The sequence below is a fragment of the Moschus berezovskii genome, chromosome 14 (genome assembly GCF_049115385.1).
Source record: "Moschus berezovskii isolate FMDL1 chromosome 14, NW_MosBer_1.0, whole genome shotgun sequence".
Classification (NCBI taxonomy): Eukaryota; Metazoa; Chordata; class Mammalia; order Artiodactyla; family Moschidae; genus Moschus; species Moschus berezovskii.
The window spans coordinates 38599643-38625337 of record NC_142473.1 but is presented as its reverse complement, the minus strand read 5'-3'; the positions used below and the strand labels follow the sequence as shown (position 1 = coordinate 38625337).

Sequence of the window (25695 nt, the reverse complement as noted above, 5' to 3'; positions counted from 1 at the left end):
GTTGGACCCTCATTATCTTTGCTCCCTGCTCTTAATAAACTTACCCCCTTCTGAAATACTCTGTGTCCGGAAATTCTTTTCCAACCCACGCTCAGCCTGACACAACACTGTCCATGATAACAATTGTAAACAACATATATTATCACTAGGCAAATGGCTATTCAGATTGTGGAATGTCACGCAGAAAGCTAGAAGGAATAACAGTTAAATGTCTGTCCTATGAACAGATGTCCAAGACCCCTTGCTAATGTTCTGGAATCCGGAGTCACAAAACACACCTCGGAGGACACTCAAGACAGTGGAGTACAGTTTACTACGCCAGCAGGTCCAAGGGGAATCAGTTTCCAACAGGGACCCTGATGTTTCTGAGAGGCCCAGTTTTATACCACACCCCACATAACTGGTTACATGTTAGCAACCTCTTTGTTGTATATGACTGAGTTTTACAGTAGGTGCTAGGAGAACAAACAATTAAGGTTAAACCGTGTGTGTTACTAAGTGTGTGTGTGTTTTACTAAGCTCCAATCAGTTCACATACAAGATACCATTTAGCCCTTACAGTAACAATATTATTTGGCCCATTAAAGAGGATGGACTCCCTGGTGGCTCAGAGGGGAAAGCGTCTGCCTGCAGTGCAAGACTTGGGTTCGATTCCTGCATCAGGAAGATCCCCTGGAGAAGGAAATGGCAGCCTACTCCAGTACTCTTGCCTGGAGAATCCCACGCACAGAGAAGCCTGGTAGACTACAGTCCATGAGATCGCAAAGAGTCGGACACGACTGAGCGACTTCACGTCACTATAAGATGGACACTGAGGTTCAGAGGTGGATTTGTCCGAATCCCTACAACTGATGGCAGCTACAAGAGGCAGTATTCAACCCCCAAACTGCTCTTTTCTACCATGCTTCCCGGATAATGCAAAGATTGGGGGTGGGGGGGGAACAACAAGAAAAACAGGTAAAGATATAGGTATCAAAATTAAAACAAAACAGCCGAAACAGAAAAAAGAAAAGAGGCCCCCCCTGCAAGGGCACGAGTGTAAATGCACTCCCCCACAACCCCATCGCCCATCCCCCTGCAGAGCGGGGCAGGAGAGCTGGACAGAAGCCGTCTGTCTGAAGCCCTTGACTCGGGTTCGCGTCCCGGTGAACGAGCGAGCACAGAGAAACGAGCAATCCTCCCAGAGCCTAGAAAGGCCCCAGGGCGGTGAGGAGGCGGGGCGAAGGGCAGTTTCCGGTTCCGGGCGCAAAGGCCCCACGTGTTCCGACCCGCCGGGCCCCGCGCGGCTCGGATCCGGCGGCGCTGCCTCTGCCGGGAGTGGGTGGGGGAGAAGCCGGGGCAGGGGAGGACCCGCCCGAGCTGTTGGAGCCGTGAGTGCTGGGGGCTGGGCCGGGCCGGGCCGGAGCGGGCTGAGCGGGGCTAAGCGGCGAGGGAGGGGAGGGGTCGGAGACCCCGCCCCCTTGGAGCCCTGGGGGAGTCGTGCTGTCCTGGGGAAGGGGTGGCGGCAGTGCGCGGAGAGGCCGAGGCGTGGTGGTCCCGGTGTGTCTTGGCGGCCGAAGCTAGAGCCTCCGGGGATGTGGATGGCGATCCATGCTTCTTTCTTTGCAGCCACCGCCCTCCGCCCCCTCTTGAGGCCTGCAGAAACGCAGTTAGTTCGTACCTCCCGTTGCTTCCGCGCCAACGGCTCCCCTTCCCCCTGAAACCGAGGGAGGAGTGGTCGAGGCCCCTTCGGTTCCGGCGGCTTTTTCTCACCCTGCTTCTCACCTGGTTAGAGCAATCCTCCCGAAGGCTCCCTGTCCTGGCGAGCCCCATCACTTGCCAACCACTAACTCCGCTGCAACACACGCAGGTACACTCACCCGTGATTTTATCACCCGTGAACAGAGGTTTTGGAGACCATCTGGTCTGTGCCTTTTCAGCTCACAGTGACTGACCCGAACCTCCTCTCAAGCCAGTGACTGCTGTCTTCACTTGCAACTTCCTTCCCCCAACCCCTAGCAGCCAGTTTTGGCAGTTCTCGACACCACCGCTACCCTCAAACGGGAGTATCCGGGCCCGGCTTTTTGTCTGGTTTCACTAAAAGTTTGTTAGTTTGTCTGCCATGGATTTGCTCCGTTTTCTCGGAAAGTTGTCAGCCAGGTTTTAATTTTTCTGGACACGAATGTTCTTTTCTCCTGGTCACTTTGATAACCCTGCCTGCCTTGGTCCTGGGTTGCTCCCACATCTTAGCACATCCAGGGTCTACTTAGAGGCTGGACTTAACAACTGTTGCTTTTTCTCTGTCCACAGAGAAAAAGCTGTGACACCCAAGGCAGCCTCACTCAGAAGCCACAAGGATAGCTAGTGGAGTCGCTCATCCCTCCAGCTTCTCTTCCAAGCTGCTCTATGGGCCTTGAGCCAGAAAGCCACTTAGGAAGGATTGCGGGGCAGCCATGGGAGGCTTGTTAGTGGGAGATATATGACAGGGGAGCTGTTAGGGATTGCGGGCATTTGTCTTGGGTAACTTTCTGCTTTTAGTGTCCCGTGTATGAAGGTTGGCAGGGATGGAGGGAGGACGGGAACTTTTCTTCCTAGGACCAAACGCCTGGGATTCCTAGTCTTTCCCCCATTCTTCCCCTGCTGTACCACTTTTGCACTGTCTCTATATATACCTTATTTCAGTAGACAGTCATTTCAAGGGCATATCAAGGTTTACTACTAAATGAGGGACTCTTGAGCATTAGAAACTGTACAGATGAGGTAAGTTACAGGTTTACAACATTATTTTTCCAATTATTTGGGAGAGGCGTAAAACATATAATGGTCCTAGACACTTTCCTGCCTTTACATTTGGGCAGCATTGGAAAAGTTGGACACCCTCTGCTTATATCTTTGATTTCCTTCCTTTGCTTTTGATACTGGTCCTCAGACTTACCAAGCATCATCAACCCCTGAAAGACCCACAGGTTACTGGAGCCACCCCTAGAGTTATTGTCTGTAAGTCAGAGCTGGGGCTTGATCATTTGCATTTCTAACAAGTCCTCTGGTGCTGGCGCTGCTGATCTGGCTTTCACAGAATGAGAACCACTGCCTTTGGCCAAACTTCTTCACACGTCCCAGTGGTTTGAGCATCAAAAGAGCTGTGTGTGAGCACTTCTGTGCTTGAAACTAGTAACACGATCTTGTGTGGGTAATATAACCACTTAGGTCTGAGTTCTTTCATTTGTAAAATTAAGAAAATGTCCTTCTTTGCAGCCAAGTGCAACATTATCTTAAGCTGAATTGATGGTGAAATATTGAGTTTTCCCCTTGATTTTCTTCTCTTAATAGGAGCTTTAATTTTGATCATATAGCTTATACCCATATTCTCAAGTTTTGCTGTGAGTTCCTAGTATGTGGAAGTCCCTGCTGTTTTTTAACTACATAAAATTCTTTCGGATCAGGGCCTGTGCTTTTTTTCATCTTTGTTTGCCCAGCACCTTGAATTGTGTGGGAAACACAATTGATGTTCAGTAGATATTCCTGAGCTGAATGAACTTCATCCCCTGCCTTTCTGCTCTCTTGAAGAAGTTTCTCTCCACTAATTCTTTGTAACAAAGTAGTATATGACTATGCCACCTGATTCTCCGCAGGGGATTGAAATAAATGCTGATGTCAAATTCCTCTAACTGTCCCCAGAAGCCCGGGCACCCACTGATTCTGAACTACAACTGAATATTTGAGTTGGAGGAAGAGAAGTGAGCCACTTAATTAAATGCATCACACATTTATTGAGCATCTTTTAAATCAAGTGTTTGCCAAAGTGTTAAGAACTGGAAATATCAAAATATATAAGGAGGCCCTTGCCTTCAGGGATGGGGCTCACAGTGGGAGACAGACACTAAACAGCACAAGAATGGCATCCTGTGATTACTTCTACTTTAGAACCGTGATATAGTCTGCAGTGGAAACCTGGTACTACTCCATCCAGTTCCTCTGGTCCAGCAGGCATGGGTCCCATCCTTCATCATCTCATCATATGGAGGAGAGCCTTGAGCAAAGCCAGGAGGAAGTCATCTAGATACAGAGCAGGGAGTATCTTGACAGAATATTAATGAAAAACTAAAAACATAGTGAATGACTTTTGAATTAACTATTCTGAATTATCCATATTTATACCTCAAGTCAGACTATGTTTACAAAATATATTATCCTTTTTTTTCTCATTAAATAACAGTTCCTCTATGTGATTGACACTGACCATATTCACTGTAGTGAATTAAATGCATTTGGCTAGTTTAACTCTTGGCTGCCGGATAAAAGCTGCTGCCCTCATCAGGGTGGGTGTCAGGTTGGGTGGTCACCTTTTTCCTACTTCAGATTAGTTTTTGATGTTCAGTTTTAAACTGAGGCATATAGATTGGCCTGCTTTATTCAGGCTATTAACCACCTCTGAGTAAAAACCTGCAAGGTTAAAAAGCCTAGCTTCATGTTGGAGGTTAACCACTAGGCTCATGGTGGCAGGATGTTTAATTCTGGACTCACAACCTGTATTTGGCCTCTGGCCCTTGTCAACTCTTGAGTAAATTCCTCTCACTATCTTCAGGCTAATAAATTATGACTCAAGTACTCAGTAAAGAGGCCACATATCCTTGTACCCCTCAAAGCTCCTCCTCTGTTACCATCAAAAAGCTGGATAGTTTCTCAAAATGATCCAGCTGTCTACCTTTAGGTAGAAAATCATCCCCATTTTCAGGATGAGTTGATGTGACTTGTCCCAGATGATACATCTCCAGGAGGAAGAACACAGGTTGTCTACCTCTGAAGGCAGAACTGTCAACAATGGGACAGGAGTGCCTCCTGGGCCTGTGGACATACCTATCAGTTCAGTTCAGTTGGTCAGTCATGTCCGATCCTTTGAGACCCCATGGACTGCAGCACCCCAGGCTTCCCTGTGCATCACCAACTCCCGGAGCTTGCTCAAACTTATGTCCATCCAGTCAATGATGCCATCCAACCATCTCATCCTCTGTCATCCCCTTCTCCTTCTGCCTTCAATCTTTACCAGCATCAGGGTCTTTTCAGATGAGTCAGTTTTTTGCATCAAGTGGCCAAAGTATTGGAGTTTCAGCTTCAGCATCAGTCCTTCCATTGAATATTCAGGATTGATTTCCTTTAGGATGGACTGGTTGGATCTCCTTGCAGTCCAAGGGACTCTCAAAGAGTCTTCAACACCAGAGTTCAAAAGCATAAGTTCTTTGCCACTCAGCTTTCTTTATAGTCCAACTCTCACATCCATACATGACTACTGGAAAAACCATAGCTTTGACTACCTATAGGAAACACTTCGCTGCTGCTGCTGCTAAGTCACTTCAGTCATGTCCGACTCTGTGTGACCACATAGACGGCAGCCCACCAGGCTCCCCCGTCCTTGGGATTCTCCAGGCAAGAACACTGGAGTGGGTTGCCATTTCCTTCTCCAATGCATGAAAGTGAAAAGTGAAAGTGAAGTCACTCAGTCGTATCTGACTCTTCATAACCCCATGGACTGCAGCCTTCCAGGCTTCTCCGTCCATGGGATTTTCCAGGCAAGAGTACTGGAGTAGGGTGCCATCACCTTCTCCGAGGAAACATTTTAATTAAAACTAAAGTGAATTATTGCAATTATTATAGCTTTATTTACAGTTTTCATGTTTATATTTACTCTCAATTACATTTTTAGACCTTGATCCTAACCACAAAAGGCTACAAAATTTGGGGGCAGGAGATATTTATGTCTTTATATGTTGAGTCTAATGAAGGCAGAAAAAATTAAATGGCAAGACTGTCTTAAATAGTTTTAAACATGATTTGAAGCATACTGATCATGATGTGTTAGAAGGCAAGAAGTCTGTGAAGTTTTTCCCTTTCATTTCTTTTGCCTTCTGGGTTAGGTTTTCAGAGGCCGTCTTGTATATACAGGTTCAGCTCCAGATGGCTGCAATAAAGGAGATCCCACAGTAAAATCACATGAATCTTTTTGGTTTCCCAAAATATTCTGTTTCCACTGTACTGTAATCAATTGTATGCAGTAGCATGATGTCTAAAAAAATGTATATACCTTAATTTTAAAAGGCTTTATTGCTAAAAAAGAGATGCTAACCATCATCTGACTTTTCAGCAAATGATAATCTTTTAGCTGATGGAGGGTCTTGCCTTGATATTGATGGCTGGTGACTGATCGGGCTGCTGTTGGCTGAAGGTTGAGGTGTCTGTGGCAGTTTCTTAAAATAAGACAACAGTGAAGTTTACTGCATCAGTTGACTTCCTTTCATAAACAGTTTCTCTGTGGCAGGCAGTGCTGTTTGATAGCATTTTACCCACAGTAGAACTTGTTTCAAAATTGAAGTCATTTCTCTCAAACTCTGCCGGTACTTTATCAACTAAGTTGTGTAATATTCTAAATCCTTAGTCGTCATTGTCACAGTCTTCACAGCACCTTCGCAGGAGTGGATTCCATCCCAGGAAAACACTTGCTTCCATAAGAAGAGGTTTCTTAACCATGAAAGTTTTATCATGAGATTATAGCATTCAGTCACATCTTCAGGCTCCATTTCTGATGCTAGTTCTCTTGCTATTAAATAATGAGACTTGAAGGTCGAAATTAGTCTTTCATCCATGGGCTATGGGATGGTTGTTGTGTGATCAGGCATGAAAACGTTAATCTGGTACATCATCAAAGCTCTTGGGTGACCCAGTGCCATATCAATGAGAAGTAATATTTTGAAAGAAGTTTTTTTTTCCTTAGAAATAGGTTTCATCAGTGAGTTTAAGATATTCAGCAAACCATGTTGTGACAGATGTGGTGTCACCCAGGCTTTGTTGTTTCATTTATAGGGCACAGGCAGAGTTGATTTAACATAATTCTTAAGGGCCCTAGGATTTTCAGAATAGTAAATGAACAGTGGCTAAAACCGAAAGTCACCAGCTGCATTAACCCTTAACAAGAGAGTCAGCCTGTCCTTTGATGCTTTGAAGCCAGTTATTGACTTCTGTCTAGGTATGAGGGCTTCCTAGTGGTGCAGTGGTAGAGAGTCCGCCTGCCAGGGCAGGAAACGGAAGAGATGTGGGTTCAATCCCTGGGTTGGAAAGATCCCCTGGAGTAGGAAACAGCGACCCACTCCAGTATTCTTGCCTGGACAATCCCATGGATGGGGGAGCCTTGTGGTCTACAGTCCATGGGGTTGCAAAGAGTCAGACATGACTGAATACACACGCTGTAGTTATGAACATTCCAGATGGCAACTTCTAGTAAAAGGCTGTTTTGTTTACATTGAAAATATGCTATTTAGTACAGCCGCTTTCATGAATTTTCTTAGCTAGAGCTGGATAACTTGTTGCAGCTTCTTCATCAGTTCTTGCAGTGTCTCCTTCCACTTTATGTTTATGGAGATGGCTTCTTTCCTTAAACCTCATGAACTAACCTCTCCTAGCTTCAGACTTCTCTTTTGCAGCTGCCTTACCTCTCTCGGCCTTCACAGAATTGAAGAGGGCTAGGGCCTTACTCTCGGAGAAGGCAATGGCAAGCCACTCCAGTACTCTTGCCTAGAAAATCCCATGGATGGAGGAGCCTGGTGGGCTGCAGTCCGTGGGGTCGCTAAGGGTTGGACACGACTGAGCGACTTCACTTTCACTTTTTACTTTCACACATTGGAGAAGGAAATGGCAACCCACTCCAGTGTTCTTGCCTGGAGAATCCCAGGGACGGGGGAGCCTGGTGGGCTGCCGTCTATGGGGTCGCACAGAGTCGAACACGACTGAAGTGACTTAGCAGCAGCAGCAGCAGGGCCTTACTCTGGATGAAGCTTTGGCTCAAAGGATTCAACGATCCTTTGAATTGGCTGGTTTGATCGTCTATCTGAACCACTAAAACTTTCACCACTTTCTTATATTTATGAATTCCCTGAAGTAGCACTTTTAATTTTGTTCGAGAACTTTATCTTGCTTTCCAATTTGGCTAACTGGTGCAGGAGGCGTAGTTTTTGGCCTGTCTTATCTTTGAATGTGCCCTCCTCATCAAGTTTAATCATTTCTCAATTTTTATTTAAAGCAAGAGACATGTGACTCTTCCAGTCACTTGAACACTTAGGGCCCACTGTAGGGTTATTAATTTTCTTAATTTCAATATTATTGTGTCTGAGGGAATAGGACGAGAGGGATGGGGAACAACTGGTCAGTGGAGCAGTCAGAAAGTACACATTTATTGATTGTTTGCTATCTTATATGAGTGCAGTTTGTGGCACTCCAAAACAATTGCAGTAGTAACATCAAGGATCACTAATCACAGATCACCATAACAGATATAAAAATAATTAAGTTTGAAATATCACAAGGATTATCAAAATGTAATTACATCAAGTGAGCTAATGCTGATGGAAAAATGGCTTGCTCCATGCAGGGTTGCCACAAACCTTTAATTTGTAAAATGAAACATACAACCATAGTATCTCTGAAGCATAATAAAGATGAAATGCAGTAAAACGGGGTATGCCTGTACACACTGGATTTGCCTCAAGTTGCCTCTTCCTATTCAAGGGAGGGGACAGAACTGTGATTTAAGTAGAAGCATTGCTAATGTGGTCTTAGGCAGAAGAACCTACCTTTAAGTTTTCATCCTGTCTGTGTCCCAAGGACCTTGTTTAATCTTTGCTTGTAAGCGCTTTCAAAGCAAGGACTCTTGTCTTGGTTTAACACTTTATTTTTTCTTTTTCTGGCTGCACTGAGTGGCTTGCAGGATCTTGGTTCCCTGACCAGGGATTGAACCTGGGCCATGGCAGTGAGAGCACCAAATGGACTAACCACTGGACTGCCAGGGAGCTCCCTTGTATTAGTCACTCAGTCATGTCCAACTCTGCAAGCTCAGGGACTGTAGCCCGCCAGGCTCCTCCTCTGTCCATAGAATTCTCCAGGCAAGAATACTGGAGTGGGTAGCCATTTTCCTTCTCCAGGGATCATCCAGACCCAGGATTCAAACCTGGGTCTCCTGCATCACAGGCAGATTCTTTACTTTCTGAGATACCAGGGAAGCCCAGAAAACTCCCTAGACACTGTACTTCAGATGTAATAGTAAACAGTCCAAGATTTTAAATCTTTACATTAAAATTTTTTTCTTGGAATTATGATGAAATGAAGGACTTTTGCTTATCATTTGAATCTTGCCTTCTTCCTAAAAGGATTTAAAGTAATTTGAGGGAAAAAGAACAGAATATATGGAGCATCTGTCATATACCAAGCTCTGTGCTGAGCAATTCATTTATTTATCCTTTAAACAACCATGTGAGGTGTGAAGTGTTGGCCACATTCTGAAATTTGGACTGAGGTTTAAGGAGTATTCCCTGGCTAATAAATGAGGAGAGGGGTCCAGCCTAAGGCTCCAGAGCCCCTGACCATTATGTGTTAGAGTGTGGTTAGTCATTAGCATAAGGATAACTAACAGTAAAGTGGAAGAATCTTTCCAGTAGGAGGATCTTAGTGGGTAATCTTTAGTTTTAAAGAACAGTGCAGGAGTGGTAAAGGGCAGTGAACAATCTTTATTGGCTGATTTCTAGAACACGGGAGGAGCAGTTACAAGGTCTGGTTAGCCCCATTGAGCAGACATTCACATCTCCAGGCTCTGGGCCTGCGTCATTCAGAGAAGGGAGACTGGGAGGGATTTAAATATCAGCTGAATATCATCATTCGAACCTCTGATCACTGTTTTCTTCTGAAGATTATTTGCCAGTAAATAGATCCAGTAGATCCTATCTTTCTTTAGGTTAGATGCTGTAGGACTACAGACCACCCACATAGTAGTAACATTTTAAGTTAGAGACCCAGGTATCTTTTCACTGCCTGTAGTGTCCTGTTCTTGTGAGTTAGGGCCTTCACTGGCATGTGTGTTTGTGTGCATGTGTGCTCAGTCATGTCTGACTCTTTGCTACCCCATGGACTTTAGCCTGGCTCCTCTGTCTATGGGATTCTCCAGGCAGGAATACTAGAGTGGGTTGCAGTTTCCTCCTCCAGGGGATCTTCCCGACTCAGGGATTGAACTCATGTCTCTTGAGTCTCCTGCATTAGCAGGTGGATTCTATTCCAGCTGAGCCACCTGGGAAGCTCACTAGCATGGAACTCACTCAGGGGCAGAGACGGCTGGACCAAGGATGGGAGAAAGGTCTTGCCTCTCCACCTCTCCTCCCCAGTTTTGCCCCAGACATCTTAGAAACACTGAAGAGACCGGGTCATGCAGCCTGCCCAGGCCAAGGCTAATGAAGCGTCTCTGCAGACATCATGTTCAAGCCTTCTGAAACCAGGTCTTTCACTTTTTTGGCCTGGCCTCAAGGTCTCTCTATAGCATCCTGGTTTTGGGTTTTTAGCTATCACTGTAGAGCCATTCCAAGGACAGACGCTGAGGGGAGGCATTAGAATAGCAAAGGCAACAAATTCCAAGGCAGACAGACCTGCAGGGTAGCCCATCCCGTAAAGGGCAAAATAAAATACAATGTCCATTTTCTGTCTCTAGTGCTGACATGTAACATTTGCACAGCACACTAGTTGTAAGCTCTCACAGACCTCAGTGAATCCTGTGTATTAGGGGCGTGGTTGTCTGCAGAGAGTTTCATCCTCTACAAGCACTCTTGTGTCCATTGTCTCAGGAAACCCCAGGTTCGTAGGGATGTGGGCCCGGACATAGATCTCTGGATACTGAATCTGGTACTCTTCCCACAGCACTGCCCACCTCCTCCCTTCCCATTTCCTGCCCCAACAAGGACAACTCTGCCTCCCCTTATTCTGCTGTTGGCTGATTTTTAAAAAATATTTATTCACTTATTTGGCTGTGCCAGATCTCAGTTGTGACACACAGGATCTTTGATCTTCGTTGCAGCATGCAGTATCTTTAGTTGTGGCATGTGGGATCTAGTTCCCTCACTAGGGGTTGAACCCAGGCCCTCTGCATTGGGAGAGCAGACTTAGCTACTGGACCACCAGGGAAATCCCCGCTGTTGCTGACCTTTTGCCTCCATCTCATCTTCTTAGTCTGCCAAAATAAATACAAAACAAGCAAATAAACCAGTTTTTCTGTGGTGCTATTATATTCTCTGTGGGGGAAAGCAAAGCCCTGTAAGAGCAGCACCCTCTGTCTTAGCACATAGACTCTGTAACAGGGGATCCTGTGGACTGTGCTACGTGAAAACAGTGAGAGTTCCTGGCTGCCTTTGCTGGGGAAGTCCTTGGACTTTTAAGATAATAATAGAAATCCCTCCATGAAGCTGGAGACCCCGTGTACCAATACCATCTTCTTCCCCTGCCTTGCAGATGTGGGGGTGCATTGTCCTGGTAAATCATCATTGTTCAGTTGGTGAGTTGTGTCCAACTCTTTGTGACCCCGTGGACTGCAGCACGCCAGGCTTCCCTGTCCTTCACTATCTCCCGGGATTTGCTCAAACTCATGTCCATTGAGTTGGTGATTCTATCTAACCGTCTCATCCTCTGCCACCCTCTTCTCCTTTTGCCTTCATTCTTTCCCAGCATCAGGGTCTTTTCCAGTGAGTTGGCTCTTCGCATCAGGTGACCAAAGGATTGAAGCTTCAACATCAGCCCTTCCAATGAATATTCAAGTTGATTTCCTTAAGGATTGACGAGTTTGATCTCTTTGCTATCCAAGGGACCCTCACCACAGTTTGAAAGCATCGATCATTGTTGTAGTTGCATTAAATTACTTGATGTCTGGTTTTGTGATTATTAAAGTTGATTCAAATCTTCAGAGGAAAATAACTTTGTTTTTCTTTTCTAAACACACAGTTCTTGTGACTTGTATGTGGATTCTTCCAGGGCAACCTGAAGATTCTTTGTGATGAGTTGTGGTTTCCTCACTTCAGGAACCACTGACAGTATTCGGTTTTATTCACAATCCAAATAACAAGTGTTTTTTCCTTATTTATCCATCTGTCTAGCACACAGTTTGCTGAACAAATGAGTGAATAAAAATTGATAAGACACTGGATCTGTCCTTCTGGAGAAAAACTTAAAAAGACTTACCGTGGTCTCTGCCTGGGAACCTGTTGACAGCCTTGAGCTGGGTGCTGTCCAGCCCTGTCCTCAGAGCTTTGTGGTCTGGTGAATTAAACAGGAGTGTGAACAATTCACCACGCATAAAGTAGATGTGTGCTCTGATATAGGGTCTAGGTTCCTGTGCAAACAGTCTGGGAGCACCAGGAAAAGCAGGTCTGAAGGATGAGTAGAGTTGACCAAGTAAAGGGGGTCGAAAGGGTATTTCACGGAGCATCAACAGCATCAGGAACAAAATCCCAGTGAGAGCATAGAAAAGAGAGCTGTACACGCAGGCAGCAATGTACAGTGAAGTAGCAGTCATGGGAATAAAGATGGGCAGGGCCTCGAGAGTCAAATTATAAGGAGTTCAGATTTTTTCCTGTGGATCGTGTGGAGCTGTTGGCTGATTTTATATGTTAGGAAGTTTAGTCAGGGACTTCCTTGGTGGTCCAGTGGTTAAGACTTAACCTTCCAGTGCAGCGTGTGAAGGTTCAAACCCTGGTTGGGTAGCTAAGATCCCACAAAACATAAAATAGAAGTAATATTGTAACATTCAATAACGACTTTAAAAACGGTCCACATCTAAAAAAAAATAAAATTGACTCAAACCTTACTGAAGTATTGCAGGTGGAACTGACGTGGACATGGCTCCTGTCCATTTCAGGATGCTGGCATTCATCCACCTCCCTTCCCCAAAGCTAAAGATAAATGTGTAGGTTCCAGAAGTAAAAGCTGGAAGAGGGAGTCACTCTTGACTCCACCACAGCCCAAGGAGATTTCACACCAAAATAAAGGCTTCTAGTATTTGGGGTTCTAATACCTGTACTCCTAACAATGAGATATGAGAGTAGGGGACTGGTGGGGACAGGGGAGGAATATGGAGTTGAACCATCTGCCAGCCTGGAGCCTGGAAGAGCTACTCCTGTGAAAGTGTGTCTACTGCTCACGTGGAAGGGCAAGGGAAGTGTAGGCCTTAATAGCCTTGGGTCAGAGGCTTAGGCCTAAATAACACACTGTCAGCATGATTCAGGAAATACTCTGAGAAATTAAGATCATTGAAACCACTAGTATTTGGGTAGAAGCAAATGAAATTTCATTCAAAGGGCTCACTTTTATAACCTAGGACTCTCAGGTCTCCCAAAGAAAATGGGCAAAAGCATTAAAAAAAATTACAAACTGCCCATGAAGATAAACCACCATGAGGTAGAGCAGATTTAATACATAGGAAAATTAGCCCAGGGAGATCTGTTAGTTATGGAACTTTCTAGAACAGACCATGAAATTACTAGTACATGTTTTCAGGTAATGGAAAAAAAGAATGAATAATTTGGTAATTAATGGACAACGTTGCACATTAGACAGCATGTTATAGTTGTTAAGAATGAATTGCTAGGACTTCCCTGGTAGTCCAGTGGTTAAGACTCTGCCCTTCCAATGCAAGGGACTGGGTTCAATCCCTGGTCATGGAACTAAGACTTCACATGCCATGTGGTGTGGTCAAAAAGTTTAAAAAGAGTGGATTACTGACATTGAGGTGAACCTGGGGCAATTGTGCGTGTATGCTTAGTCACTCAGTCGTGTCTGACTTTGCGACCCCACGGACTGTATCCCGCCAGGCTCCTCTGTCCATGGGATCCTCCAGGCAAGAACACTGGTGTGGGTTGCCATTTCCTTCTCCAGGGACAGTTGTAGCGAGGCAGAAATAGATGGGGACACGAAAAGCCCCTCAGGTTGCACATGGAGAGTGGTGGTGGGGGTAGCCATCAGGAGGACACTGGTGAGATTTCCACCAGGCACTTCATCCCACACATATGCCTCTGTGGTCATAGGGGTTAGTGGGTCATCACGCTTTGACTAAGGGAATGGCAGAGGAGATGGGATGGATGAATTTGAAAGATCTAGAACATAGATTTAACAAGATGTGGTGAATAAAAGAGAATAGAAACTTACAGTGGGAAAGACTTCCATCCTGTTAATGTAGTAAATTAGTAAGTGGAGACTTACTAATTTAGATGCGTTTATTGTGTGATTTCTTATGGGTATTGAAGATTGACTACAGTATAGTTCCCTACTTCAAGAAGTTTCACAGGAAAGATACGTGATGGCTGTGTGATATGGCAGATTTGAGATACCGATGTGCTCAGATAGCTAGGGAAGCAGTGATTCCTAGCCATGCTTAAGGGCCAGGGAGTGGGTTCAAAGAAAGCATCTCAGAAAACATGAAGCCTTATCTATGTCTTGAAAGACAAGTTTAACCTAATGAAGGGTCAAGATTCCGAAGGAACTGCATGTGGAGAAGACAAAGAGCATAGAGCTTTTGTGTGCTTCACATGCACTGTGTGTGTGTGTGTGTGTGTGTGTGTGTGTGTTTGAAAGGAGAGGAAGGCAAAGGAGTAACAAGATGAAGGTCAACCTAATACATAATCCTTAGAAGTTCGTATTTCAGTTACAAGGCAGAGAGGAGTGATCTTAAATAAGGAAGGGACAGGACCAGATTTGCGAAGAGCACTCGCTCTGGTGATAACGATGAATGGTAACTTAAAGGTAATGAACTTGGAGAGGTAGCTCACGTGTAGAGGCAGCTGCAGTAATCCATAAAACTGATTAAGACCTAAACTGCAAATCTCGGAAATGAAGAAGAAATAAGAGCACACATGCAGCATCGGGGGTGGGAGTTTTCCATACATAAGGAACAGACTCTTAGGGATTTGGAGGTCTGTAAAGAGACCCTACTGTAGGGAGGTGAGCAAAGCATTCATTACAGCAGGTGCCAGAGAGAAAAGGGGAGGATAGGAGCCCTGAAAAGTAAACAGGCTGGTTGTGAAGGGCTTCATGTGCCATGCCAAGGATTTTGGAACTGGTCTTACTTACAAAGTTGCTATTTTTAAATGTTGGGTGATGCCGTTGTAACTATAATTCAGAAAGATAATAATTAACATTGGGGCACCATCGCTCTTCTAAGCACTTCACAGATACTCCTCATAGTAACTCTGTTAGATGGATTCCATCCTTACCTCCATTCTGGAAATGGGAAAACAGGCAGAAGGAGGATAAAAATTGACCATGGACCCCACACCTCATAAACAGTAGAGCGAGGATTCAAACCCTGATAGTCTGGCTGTCTGACTCCAGGACTCTCAATCTTAATCATAGACACTTTAGGTGTTTCTCAACCGGAATGCACATCAGAACTGTATGTAGCATTTCTTAAAGATTTGTTTGTCTAGACTGACTTGAATCAGTGTCCAGAAGAATGATGTGTGATTCTGTGTTCTGCAAAAGCTCAGCTGGTGAATTTGTTGCACTCTGCTCATAGCTGAGTGCTACAGGACTCCCAATAAGGAAGTCGTGGCAATAGTCCAGGCAAGAGGTGAGGGCCCAAGCAGGAGGAAACAGGCTTAAGAGGCAGAACTGGTTTAATGAGCTATAAGCAATGGGGAAGAATCAACATTGAATCCAAAGATTATAAAGTTGAGTGTTTACTTAACAAAGTGATGATCTCATCCTACAGAGGATACCAGGAAGAGGAGTGGATTTGGGAGTAAGAATCATTAATTTAGTTTTCAGCATTCAGGTTTGAGGGTCTATAGTTCTCCCAATTAAACACATCTTAAGAGGTCACTTCAGGGGGTGCCTGTGTGCCAGCTGCTGTTTCTGTGGCTTTCCTCACTGTTAACTCATCCAGCCCTCCCCTCAAATCTCTGAGAGTCCCCACTTTACAGAAGAAATTGATAACGGAGTGTGATTCAGTTCACTGAACCTCCATTAAGTCTTCTCTGTTTCAGGCCTATTGATGGGTCACTTCTCGGAACATATTTCCCCATGTATATGTCAGCATGTGTGTGTGTTTGTAAAACAGATTGTGGTCAATATCACATTTTCAGCAGGCAGTTTTAAGTGTCCTTTCTCCTACCGTTTTCCTTTAAGGTTCACAGATTTTATGAAATAGAAATGCAGTATTTTTCTGTCTTTGTATAAGGTGTGATCCTTGCCTAGGAAAAGGAATGGGATAACATACCTTCAGGCACGGATTGCCCTATTCCAACTAGGTCTATGTACAGAGTATGTTACAGAGATTAGGGGAAAGGGAACTTGAGTTCGGGAGTGTTATGTGTACAGGATTAAGACAGCTCAGAACTGTGACTCCTGTGCGTACCTTCATGCTTAGCCTGTTGTCTGTCTTCACTTCTCTACCCCAGTTAGAAACTCCTGGAGGCGCCCAGGCTGGTAGAGGGGGAACGGTGTGAGCTCTCAATGGTGTGAGACAATGGCTACTGCCTTGGAGCCGGAGGACCAGGATCTTTGGGAAGAAGAGGGAATTCTCATGGTGAAACTGGAAGACGACTTCCCCTGTCGGCCGGAGTCTGTCTCACAGAGGGATGACCCTGTGCTTGAGACTTCGCACCAGAACTTCCGGCGCTTCCGCTACCAGGAGGCAGCCAGCCCGCGGGAAGCCCTCATCCGACTCCGAGAACTGTGTCGTCAGTGGCTGAGGCCAGAGCGGAGGACGAAGGAGCAGATCCTGGAGCTGCTGGTGCTGGAGCAGTTCCTCACCGTCCTGCCCGGAGAGCTGCAGAGCTGGGTGCGGGGCCAGCGGCCCGAGAGCGGCGAGGAGGCCGTGACCCTGGTGGAGGGTTTGCAGAAACGGCCCGGGAGACCAAGGCGGTGGGTGAGGAGGGGGAGTCCTGATCAGTGTGATGCGGAGGGGGTCTACCGCTGGACGGATGGCTAGGGCTCACAGAAATCTCCCCGGAAACGTAACTGGCTCTGCCCTTGGGTTGCACCTAGATCCGTACGCCCCATGGGAGAGTGGAGTGTGTGTGTGTGTGCGTGTGTGTGTGACTTCCTGGTTCTTGAAACACCTGCCTGGGGAGGCCGTCTTTGCGGCTTCATCACCAAGGGTGATACCGCTTTCCTTTTCCCTTTGGGTATTGAACCTTATTTTCCTGGGGCGGAGAATTCTGTGACTTCCTCAGAGGTTCTCAGCCCCTCAGTCAGAGAGGCCCCTCCTGACAGCAGAGGGTGATGGGAAGGATGGCACCTCAGAGCCCCAGAGATGGGTAGGGTTGAGGGAAAAAAGAAGGAGGTGTCTGAATGTCCCCCGCCCCCGCCTGTTGTTCTGGCAACAGTAACCTGAGCTCCCTCGCACACACCAGGGGGACTGGACTTCCCCTCTTCACCTGGCCCGCCTGGGAGTTTTCTGATGGCAGCTTCTCCTAATGTGAGCTCTGTGACACCCAGGACTTTATCCTGACTCAGCGGTGACTGGAAGTTGGAATTGTTCCCAGGTGACTGTCCATGTTCACGGCCAGGAAGTCCTGTCCGAGGAGACAGTGCCTCCAGGAGCAGAGCCCGGGTCACCTAGTGAGCTGCAGGACCCTGCACAGACCTTGACCCCCGAGGAGCTCCACGAAGAGACCACACAGAGCACAGATCTGGGGGCGTCAGAAGAGCAGACCCCGTGCCAGGAATCGGAGCTCCAGCCCCTGCAGGAGAGCGGTGGGAAGCCCGCAGGAAGGGGGGTCATGGCTGAGTGAGGGGTGGGGGTGTTGCTCTCAGACCGGGAGGCTGGTAGAATATGAGTGGAGGAAGCCACAGGACGCAGGGTGTTGAAAGGAGGCGGTACTAGCCGTAGTCTCGCGAGAGCAGGGCCACCGTGGACAGCAGAACCCTTGGTTATTCCCCTGGCATTCCTGTAACGTTATAGGTGGCAGCTATGGGGTGACTCAAACTGTTCTCAGGCCAGTGTCTCGACCCCACCCTTCCTACCAGAGACCGTGGGGAGTGCTCATCTCTTCGCTGGTTATAGGCCTGCCTTGCACGTGACTGAGCTCCTCCCCTTCATGTCTTCTTAGAGGTTCCAGTGCTCCAGGACCCAGCCCTTCCTGAAGAGATGAACCCTGGAAACTACGAGATGGTCGCCCTTCTCACTGCTCTGTCACAGGTGCGCCCTCATTTCCGTCTGCGCTGCAGGGAACTCGAGGAACCATTGAGCATTAGCCATACGCTGAACAGGTCAGACAGGACACAGACCTCCACTGTCCATTGCCAGGTTAAGCTCAGAGTTCAGCACGTGTCTGGAAGGGGAGGAGCTGCATCTCATGGAGAACATCTTAGTTGGATCTGTAGGCTCCAAAGCCTCTTGATTTGCCACTGACCTGAGGGACTAACAAAGTGGGGTTGTTTTGGGGAAACTCTGGTACAACTTTGAAGTTGTCAAACGAGGATTTGTTTTTGATTTTAAGAAATAAACTTGAGAGTCATTTGTAAGGGTGACTGACTGGCCTGCAAAATCCATCTCTGATTTTGGTTGCTGTTTTCTTTTAGGGACTCATTTAGTCAGGCCATGGCATTCATGAAGAGTTCACCGGGTCAGGAACCCAGAAACTAAGCTGAGTGTCTGGAGAATAAAGGAATAGAGCTCATCCTTGTTTTTAGATTGTAGAGCTGAAGAGGGAAGTCCTGTTGATGCTAGGTAGACTATATAAGTGGTACATGATTAGGTAAGGGCAGTTAGGAAGAACTTCCTAGAAAAGATGAATTTTTGCAGAGATACAGGTAACATTAGAATGATGACTTCCAAGACCTTTCTCGTATTGTAAATAATATCCTTGGGAAGAACAGTGTAGTCTTGTGCTGAGGGAAAGTGATTGGATTGGAGGGAACAGGAAGAGGGTCAGTTGCAAGAGCAGAAACTTGGGAAGCAGCAACAGAAAATGAAACATAGGTGTCCTGAAAGGAACCAGGTGTCCCATCTTAGTTTCTCTGTCTCTTGGATGGACTGTGCCTGTACCAATGACCTTCATTCCAGGAATTAGATATGAGGCTCCATGAAGTATCACATTTTAATAAAATCCTTGTGTTGTTTCAGGGCTTGGTCACTTTCAAGGATGTGGCCGTGTGCTTCTCCCAGGACCAGTGGAGTGATCTGGATCCAACCCAGAAAGAGTTCTATGGGGAATACGTCTTGGAAGAAGACTGTGGAATCGTGGTCTCCCTGTGTAAGGAATTTCAAGTGTTTCTAGAGTGTCCTGAGCACAAAGATCTTACTCTTGTTGGAAACTGAGGGTGTCTTAGACCTTCGATTGTACGTTCCACACTTCTCTTACGCTGACCCCCACCGGTGACATGAAAGGACAGCTGAAGAAGATAATAGCTTTCAAAATTAAAGGAAAGAGGACATGCCTAGAAAGTAGTTGGAAACCTCTAACAAGAAAATAGAGCTGTATTATTATAGTTTTAGTGTGAGTTTTAGTTTAGTGTGCGTAGGTAAGCATATCAGTTTTGAAGCAAGCAATACAAGTTTGGAGTATTCTACTTACTTGAGTATAGGGAAAGAGGGTAACACTGCCAGTTGTGTGATTACTGAGTTGCCGGTGAAAGGCAAGAGATACACAGTTCCCGTCAGGGGCTCAAGCTAAAGAGACGGAAGGTTTGAATGGCCTGCCTATGGGATTTTTCTTCAGTCTACCGAACAGAAAAGATCTGCTCTTGTCACAGGGGACTGTTGAGCCAATCGTGATGTCCTGTTTCCCTCTCTTGAGCAGCCTTTCCAATCCCCAGACTAGATGAGATCTCCCACGTCAGAGAAGAAGAGCCTCTGGTCCCAGACGTCCCAGAGCCTCAGGAGCCTGAAGAGCCAGAAATTCTGAGTTTCACCTATACAGGTGAGGAGTGATAGGGGATCTGCCCCAGCCTCACCCGCTGGCTGGCATTTCCTCTGGTCAGTGTTTCCCTCGCCCTCTGGAGAGCCCCTCTCTCTGGTTCTTCTAACGGTTCAGCCAATACCACTGTCTCCCTCTGAAGCCAAACATTCTCTCTTTTCTCCCCTCTTCACACCTGTCACTGGTTTCAGGGCTCTGTAATACACAATGGTGACAGGAAAAAAAGGAAACTTTTAGAACTGCAGCTATACCATTTTTTAAGCCTTTACACAAACCCTTGATCCCCAGTCTCCACATTCGTTGTGCACACAGACTTCTCTAGTGTGGTGCACAGGTTTAGTCACCTCACTTCATGTGGGATCTTAGTTTCCCAACCAAGGATTGAACCCACGTCCCCTGCATTTGGATTCTTAACTGCTAGACCACCGGGGAAGTCCCTCCACATTTGTGAAAGGAAGATATTTGTCCACATGAAGGCTGTTGCCAGCATGAGATAACATGTAAGAAAGTTCTCAGCATACAACAGGCACTCAGTTGACCAGTTACTTCTTTTTTTCCAGCCTCTGCAGTTGAGAAACGTGAGTTTCCCTCTATATGACCTTGCCCTCTCAGAACAGTGTAAAACTCCACTGTGCAGAAGGCACACCTTCTACCTCTGTAATCTCCTCCTTTCTCCTCTCTGTTTTTACAGGAGACAGGAGTGATGACAAGGAGGAGTGTCCTGAGCAAGAAGATCTGAGTTTGGAGGATCCACACAGGTCTGTGTTGGGAGATGCGGAAATTCACCAAACTCCAGACTGGGAAATAATCTTTGAGGATGATCCGGATAGACTTACTGAAAGAAGATTCGGCACAAAGATTTCTCAAGTCAGTAGTTCAAGGAATCTTCAGGAAACCACACTGGTCCACCCGCTGTTAGGGAGACATCATAACTGTCCTGTGTGTGGAAAGAATTTCTCTTGTAACTCCCATCTCATTCGACACCTGAGAACTCACACGGGAGAGAAGCCCTATAAATGCATGGAGTGTGGGAAGAGCTACACGCGGAGCTCCCATCTCGCCAGGCACCAAAAGGTACACAGGATGAACGCACCTCACAAATACCTGCTAAACCGGAGGAGTCTGGGTGAGGCGGCCCCTCTGGTCCAGGCTGAGAGAACCCCACCCGTGGAGAAACCCTATAGGTGTGAGGACTGCGGGAAGCACTTCCGCTGGACTTCTGACCTCGTCAGGCACCAGAGGACGCACACGGGAGAGAAGCCCTTCTTCTGTACCATCTGTGGCAAAAGCTTCAGCCAGAAATCCGTGCTCACCACCCACCAAAGAATCCACCTCGGAGGCAAGCCCTACCTGTGCGGAGAGTGCGGTGAGGACTTCAGCGACCACAGGCGGTACCTGGCCCACCGGAAGACGCACGCGGCTGAGGAGCTGTACCTGTGCAGCGAGTGCGGGCGCTGCTTCAGCCACAGCGCCGCCTTCGCCAAGCACCTGCGGGGACACGCCTCGGTGAGGCCCTGCCGCTGCAGCGAGTGTGGGAAAAGCTTCAGCCGGAGGGACCACCTTGTCAGGCACCAGCGGACACACACAGGCGAGAAGCCGTTCACGTGCCCTACCTGTGGGAAGAGCTTCAGCAGAGGCTACCACTTAATCAGGCACCAGAGGACCCATTCACAAAAGGCCTCCTAGCCAGGGCCACCCGTGGGGACACCTGCCTTCGGCCCTCTCCCAGGGACGGGCTGGGAGAGGCCCTCTTGTCTGCTAGAGGAGACCTTGTCTAGGGCGTCTGCCTGACCTGCCCAAGTCTGATGACACCTTCTCGCAGCTAAATTAGCCCCTGGCAGGACCTCTCAGCCTTCCTCCACACCTTGAGGAGACATTCTTCCCAAAGTTTGCCTGAAATGAGGCCTCTCCTTGGCTAAAATGCTCCCGCCTCTGCCTGGCAGGTGTGAAGCAGGAGGCATAGAAGACACAAGAGGTTGGGCTTGTTATACTTGCCCCCATTCTGAAGACGACTTAACAGTTTCAGCTTTGAAGTGGCCCAGGACCAGTCCTCAGGGTTGGTGAGGGACCAGCCTTTACGATACCGTCCTCCCTGGGCTCAAACCTTAAAGCACACATCCTTGAAGTCAGGGCAGGAGAACCGCGCCTCACCCCACAGGTTACCTGTACAAACCTCTCACTGGTTCACTTCCTCACCATGCACTTTCCTTTGACTGGGGAGAGGTGTGAGTAGCATCTGATGGGCAGAAACATGAAGGCGGCTTCATGTAGACCTCGTCAGTCTGCTCTCCTCTCCGAGGTCAAAACGACACCAGGTGCCAGATACTGCTTGAAAGGGGGGCCCAGTCATCAACCTCTTGCCTCCTGGGTGTTTCTCCTGTGAGAAGGCTCGTGCCTGGGCCTCCCAGTTTCTTGGTTTTGTCCCTGGCACTTATTCGGCCACAAGTGGGATGTAGCATTTGGGTGCCGAGGGATTCAGTAAAGCCTGATTAAAATCACGGTGAAATCATTTACATTCCCACGTATACACAAGCCCACCCACCCCATCCTTGTCACACGGGTTTGTGCGGGGATTTTTGAGATGGTGTCAGCTGACAAAGGCACTCTTAGAATCATGATGGACAGGCTCACTTTATTTACATGAAGGGAACTGGAGAAGGTCTGAGCTCAAATTATGGGAAAATTAAGAAAGAGCTGTTGCTGCTGACCAAGGCCATCCAGACTGTTCTCCTGACTCCCCACCCTCATCCTCCCCGCCTCACCCTCTGACATCAGGGAGACCTGGGACCCTGAAGAATTTACCAGGAGTAAATGGCTTTCATGTCTGCGTTGTTTGCTTTTTCTTACATGATTTCATTTTCATGTAAGAACTAAAGCGTAGTATCTCATGGCCCAAGGGTCTCTGTTGTCTGGTAGAGGTTCTGTGGAGCTGAGGCTGAATAGTTATGAACCTCACCTGCTCTGATTGTGGGCATGGCCAGGACTGGGGAGACCATGCCCTCCATCCATGGAGCACAGGGTATGGGATTAAAGCATGAAAAGGGAGACTGTCTTCTGTGCCTGGTTTCTTCTGCTCTGTTTCTTGAGCTCTTGTGTTCACCCAAAGAGCATGGGTAGTGGGATGACACACCCTCAAGCTCAAGGGCTCAGCAAAGGGGATTCTCATTCTGGTCAGTGATGGTGTTCCAGCTGACTGGCTTTAACTCCGGTTGACCATTGTCCTCCTAGAAGCATGCACATGTGAAATTTTTAAAAAGGAGCACTGACAGCCAAGATCCCTGGTTCCTAGGGCTTTCCACCCATCCAGTCTTCAGGACTTCAGATTCCCAAGACTTCTGAAGATCATTCATACAGAGAGATCTGGGAGGGCAGGGTGGTTATCCATGAGGATAGAGAAGACTTGGCATGGTTAGCAGAGCTATAGATAGAATTGTGGTAAGATCTGAGTCTGGACTTTGCAAAGGAGACTGTCCTGATACAGACTTTTCTGAGCCATTGATCTAATGTCTACGCACAGTTTGTCCAGATGAAATGCCAGAGCACCAAAAAAGTGATGTCTCCTAGATTATATAACATTTATGGAAGTTGATAAAATTCTGGAGGTAAAAGCAAGTTGATTTTTAATTTGCTGACTTGTCTGCATTACTGCAGTAGCTGAAAATCTTGTCTAGAGAATTACACATACAGGAAAGTTTGAGATACGGTCCAGTGTGTTGGAAAATCAAAGAGCGTTTTTATCACTGATCCCCCTGCAAAGTTTCATATGCTGACACTGTTTTCTGAGGTCCCTGGAAGGACACGCTATCTCCTAAATCTGAACATGAGCTGAACCATGGTCCACAGTTGATGGCAAGCAGGGCCAGTACAGGAGCCTGGAAGGAACAGCAGGCAGTACAGCTGAAAAAGGGATGCTGGAGGCCAGGGTGCCCTGCCATTCCTGAGGGGTCCTTCAAGATTCTGTAAACAGTTGACTCCTGGCTTTCTCGAACACCTTACTGAATAAAAGTGTGTGAGGAAGAAGAGGCAAGATTTTGAAGATTATTTGAAGGAAGATATAAAGTAGCCTTATGTAGCCATATTTATTTATTTATGGCTGTGCCATGGGACATGCAGGATCTTAGTTCCCTGACCAGGGATCAAACCCATGTCCCTTGCAGCAGAAGCGCAGAGTCCTAACCACTGGACTGCCAAGGAAGTCCCTCATGCTCTTGCTTAGTCTCTCAGTTGGGTCTGACTCTTTGTGACCCCATGAACTGTAGCCCACCAGGCTCCTCTGTCTGTGGGATTCTCCAGGCAAGAATGCTGGAATGGGTTGCCATTCTTTTCTCCAGGAGGTCTTCCCAACCCAGGGACCAATGGTTCTCCTGCATTGCGGGCAGATTCTTTACCATCTCAGCTACCTAGTCTGAATTAATTGACAACTTAGAAAATTACTAGATTGCTGGAAATGAAGTGATTTGCTAACAAAGTTAAGAAATTAAAATAATAATAGCATTTGGCCATTAATTTAGGAATAACCGGGGAATATTCAACCTCTTCTCCACTGCATGGAAAAAGAAAAATTTGCTAACGACAGAAATCTGGGCTTTTCAACATTTAAGGAAGAATTGGAGGCAGATTATCCAACAAAGAAAAGTGAAGAAGAAGAGTTAAAGAGGGCTCAGATAAGAAACATCCAAAAGAGGAGAAAATGTTAGAAAGTGCTCATTGTTGACAGATGCCATCAAGGAGTCAAGTTGATGAGGCTAAGTGCATTTGATTGACTATGAAATGTGTGGTGAAAATTGGATAAGCAGGTAGGAGTGAAGAAAGACTGGAAATACAGGATGCTATAAGAAGCTTGAAAAGGAAAGAAAAAGAGTGTGGCAGTTTGGGGACATTGAGTGTCCAGAAAGGATGTCAGCGTTTCTCAGGATAAGGGAGGCTTAAAGCATTCGAGAAGTTAAAGCAGCATTGATTAACCACCCGCTAATTTCTAGACCCTGTGTTCCAAGGTGTATTTATACATATTATCAAGTTGTAGACACTGAGGAGAGGGAGCAAAGGGAGACTGAGACATTAAAACTACAAAAAGAGAGATAAGGACCTCTCTGGCGGTCCAGTGGCTAAGACTGTGCTTCCAAAGCAGGGGGCCTGTGTTCAAACCCTGGTCAGGGAACTAGATCCCACATGTTGCAACTAAGACTCAGTACAGCCAAATAGATAAATATTAAAATACCATAAACTGAGCGACTTAAACGAAAAAAAAATTTTTTTTTAAAGAGGGGTAGTTGGAGAAGCAAATCTTTAAGAGGATGGAATCAAAAGGACAGTGGATGGGTTTGCATGGAAAAGTATTCTATGACAAAAAGTAAAACATGTTCAGGTGAGCACAAAATCTGATCAGCTTATAGACATGGGAAAGTAAAGTGAAGGGAATCCATTGCCAAATGGTTTCCATCTTCTCCTGTGGCAAGTTCTGCTTCTATCAACTGGCAGGAGGGATGGGAAAGTAGAGAAATAGGCCCAGAAAGGGCAGAAAAGTTCGAGTTTGGGAACTGAGAGAGTGAGTTGGTTAAGAGCTAGGAGAACTTCTGAGATTTGAGGATCTATCAATGTATTATCAGAGTGAGTTGAATGACAATGTAGCTCAGATTGCTGAGCTTACATGAGCTGCAAGCTTGAAGATGATTGGACAGAGCTTGATAGCTTTTCTCAAACCTCCTCCAATCATTTGAGGCCCCTATAGCTTCAAACCTAAACTTAACTCACTTCGTCAGGATGGATTGCTTTAAACTGATGCAACCCTCACTTTCCCTTAGAAATCTATTAATTTTTTCTTTTAATATCCTGAAAGTTGCTTTTGGCTGCACCTGGTCTTAATGGCAGTATGTGGGATCTTTAATTTTCATTGTGGCATGCAGAATCTATTTCCCTGACCAGGGATTGAACCTGCATTAGGAGAGTAGAATCTTAGCCACTGGACCACCAGGGAAGTCCCTCTGTTGGTTTTTTATTTATTTATTAA

General features: G+C 46.5%; 1 protein-coding gene across 5 annotated transcripts; it reads left to right on the top strand.

Moving 5' to 3' along the window:
* The first annotated feature begins 1049 nt into the window (after positions 1-1049).
* On the top strand, positions 1050-22735 carry ZNF202 (zinc finger protein 202). 5 transcript variants are annotated; one of them, XM_055423261.2, is made up of 7 exons: positions 1050-1370; positions 16228-16693; positions 17313-17523; positions 17880-17968; positions 18896-19025; positions 19572-19691; positions 20380-22735. In XM_055423261.2, exons 2-7 carry the CDS (start codon positions 16292-16294, stop codon positions 21372-21374), a joined length of 1947 nt encoding a protein of 648 aa, XP_055279236.2. In that variant the 5' UTR covers positions 1050-1370; positions 16228-16291; the 3' UTR covers positions 21375-22735. The 5 variants fall into 5 exon arrangements, with proteins under 5 accessions (XP_055279236.2, XP_055279235.2, XP_055279232.2 ...); XM_055423260.2 differs by having other exon boundaries at positions 11503-16693; XM_055423257.2 differs by having other exon boundaries at positions 1051-1370; positions 16224-16693.
* The last annotated feature ends 2960 nt before the right edge of the window (positions 22736-25695 follow it).

Coding starts and splice junctions, on each gene's coding strand:
- ZNF202 (XM_055423261.2), top strand. CDS start 16,292: ATGGCTACTGCCTTGGAGCCGGAGGACCAGGATCTTTGGGAAGAAGAG. Junction 17,969..18,895: donor TTCTCACTGCTCTGTCACAG/GTGCGCCCTCAT, acceptor GTGTTGTTTCAG/GGCTTGGTCACTTTCAAGGA. Junction 19,692..20,379: donor TCTGAGTTTCACCTATACAG/GTGAGGAGTGAT, acceptor CTGTTTTTACAG/GAGACAGGAGTGATGACAAG.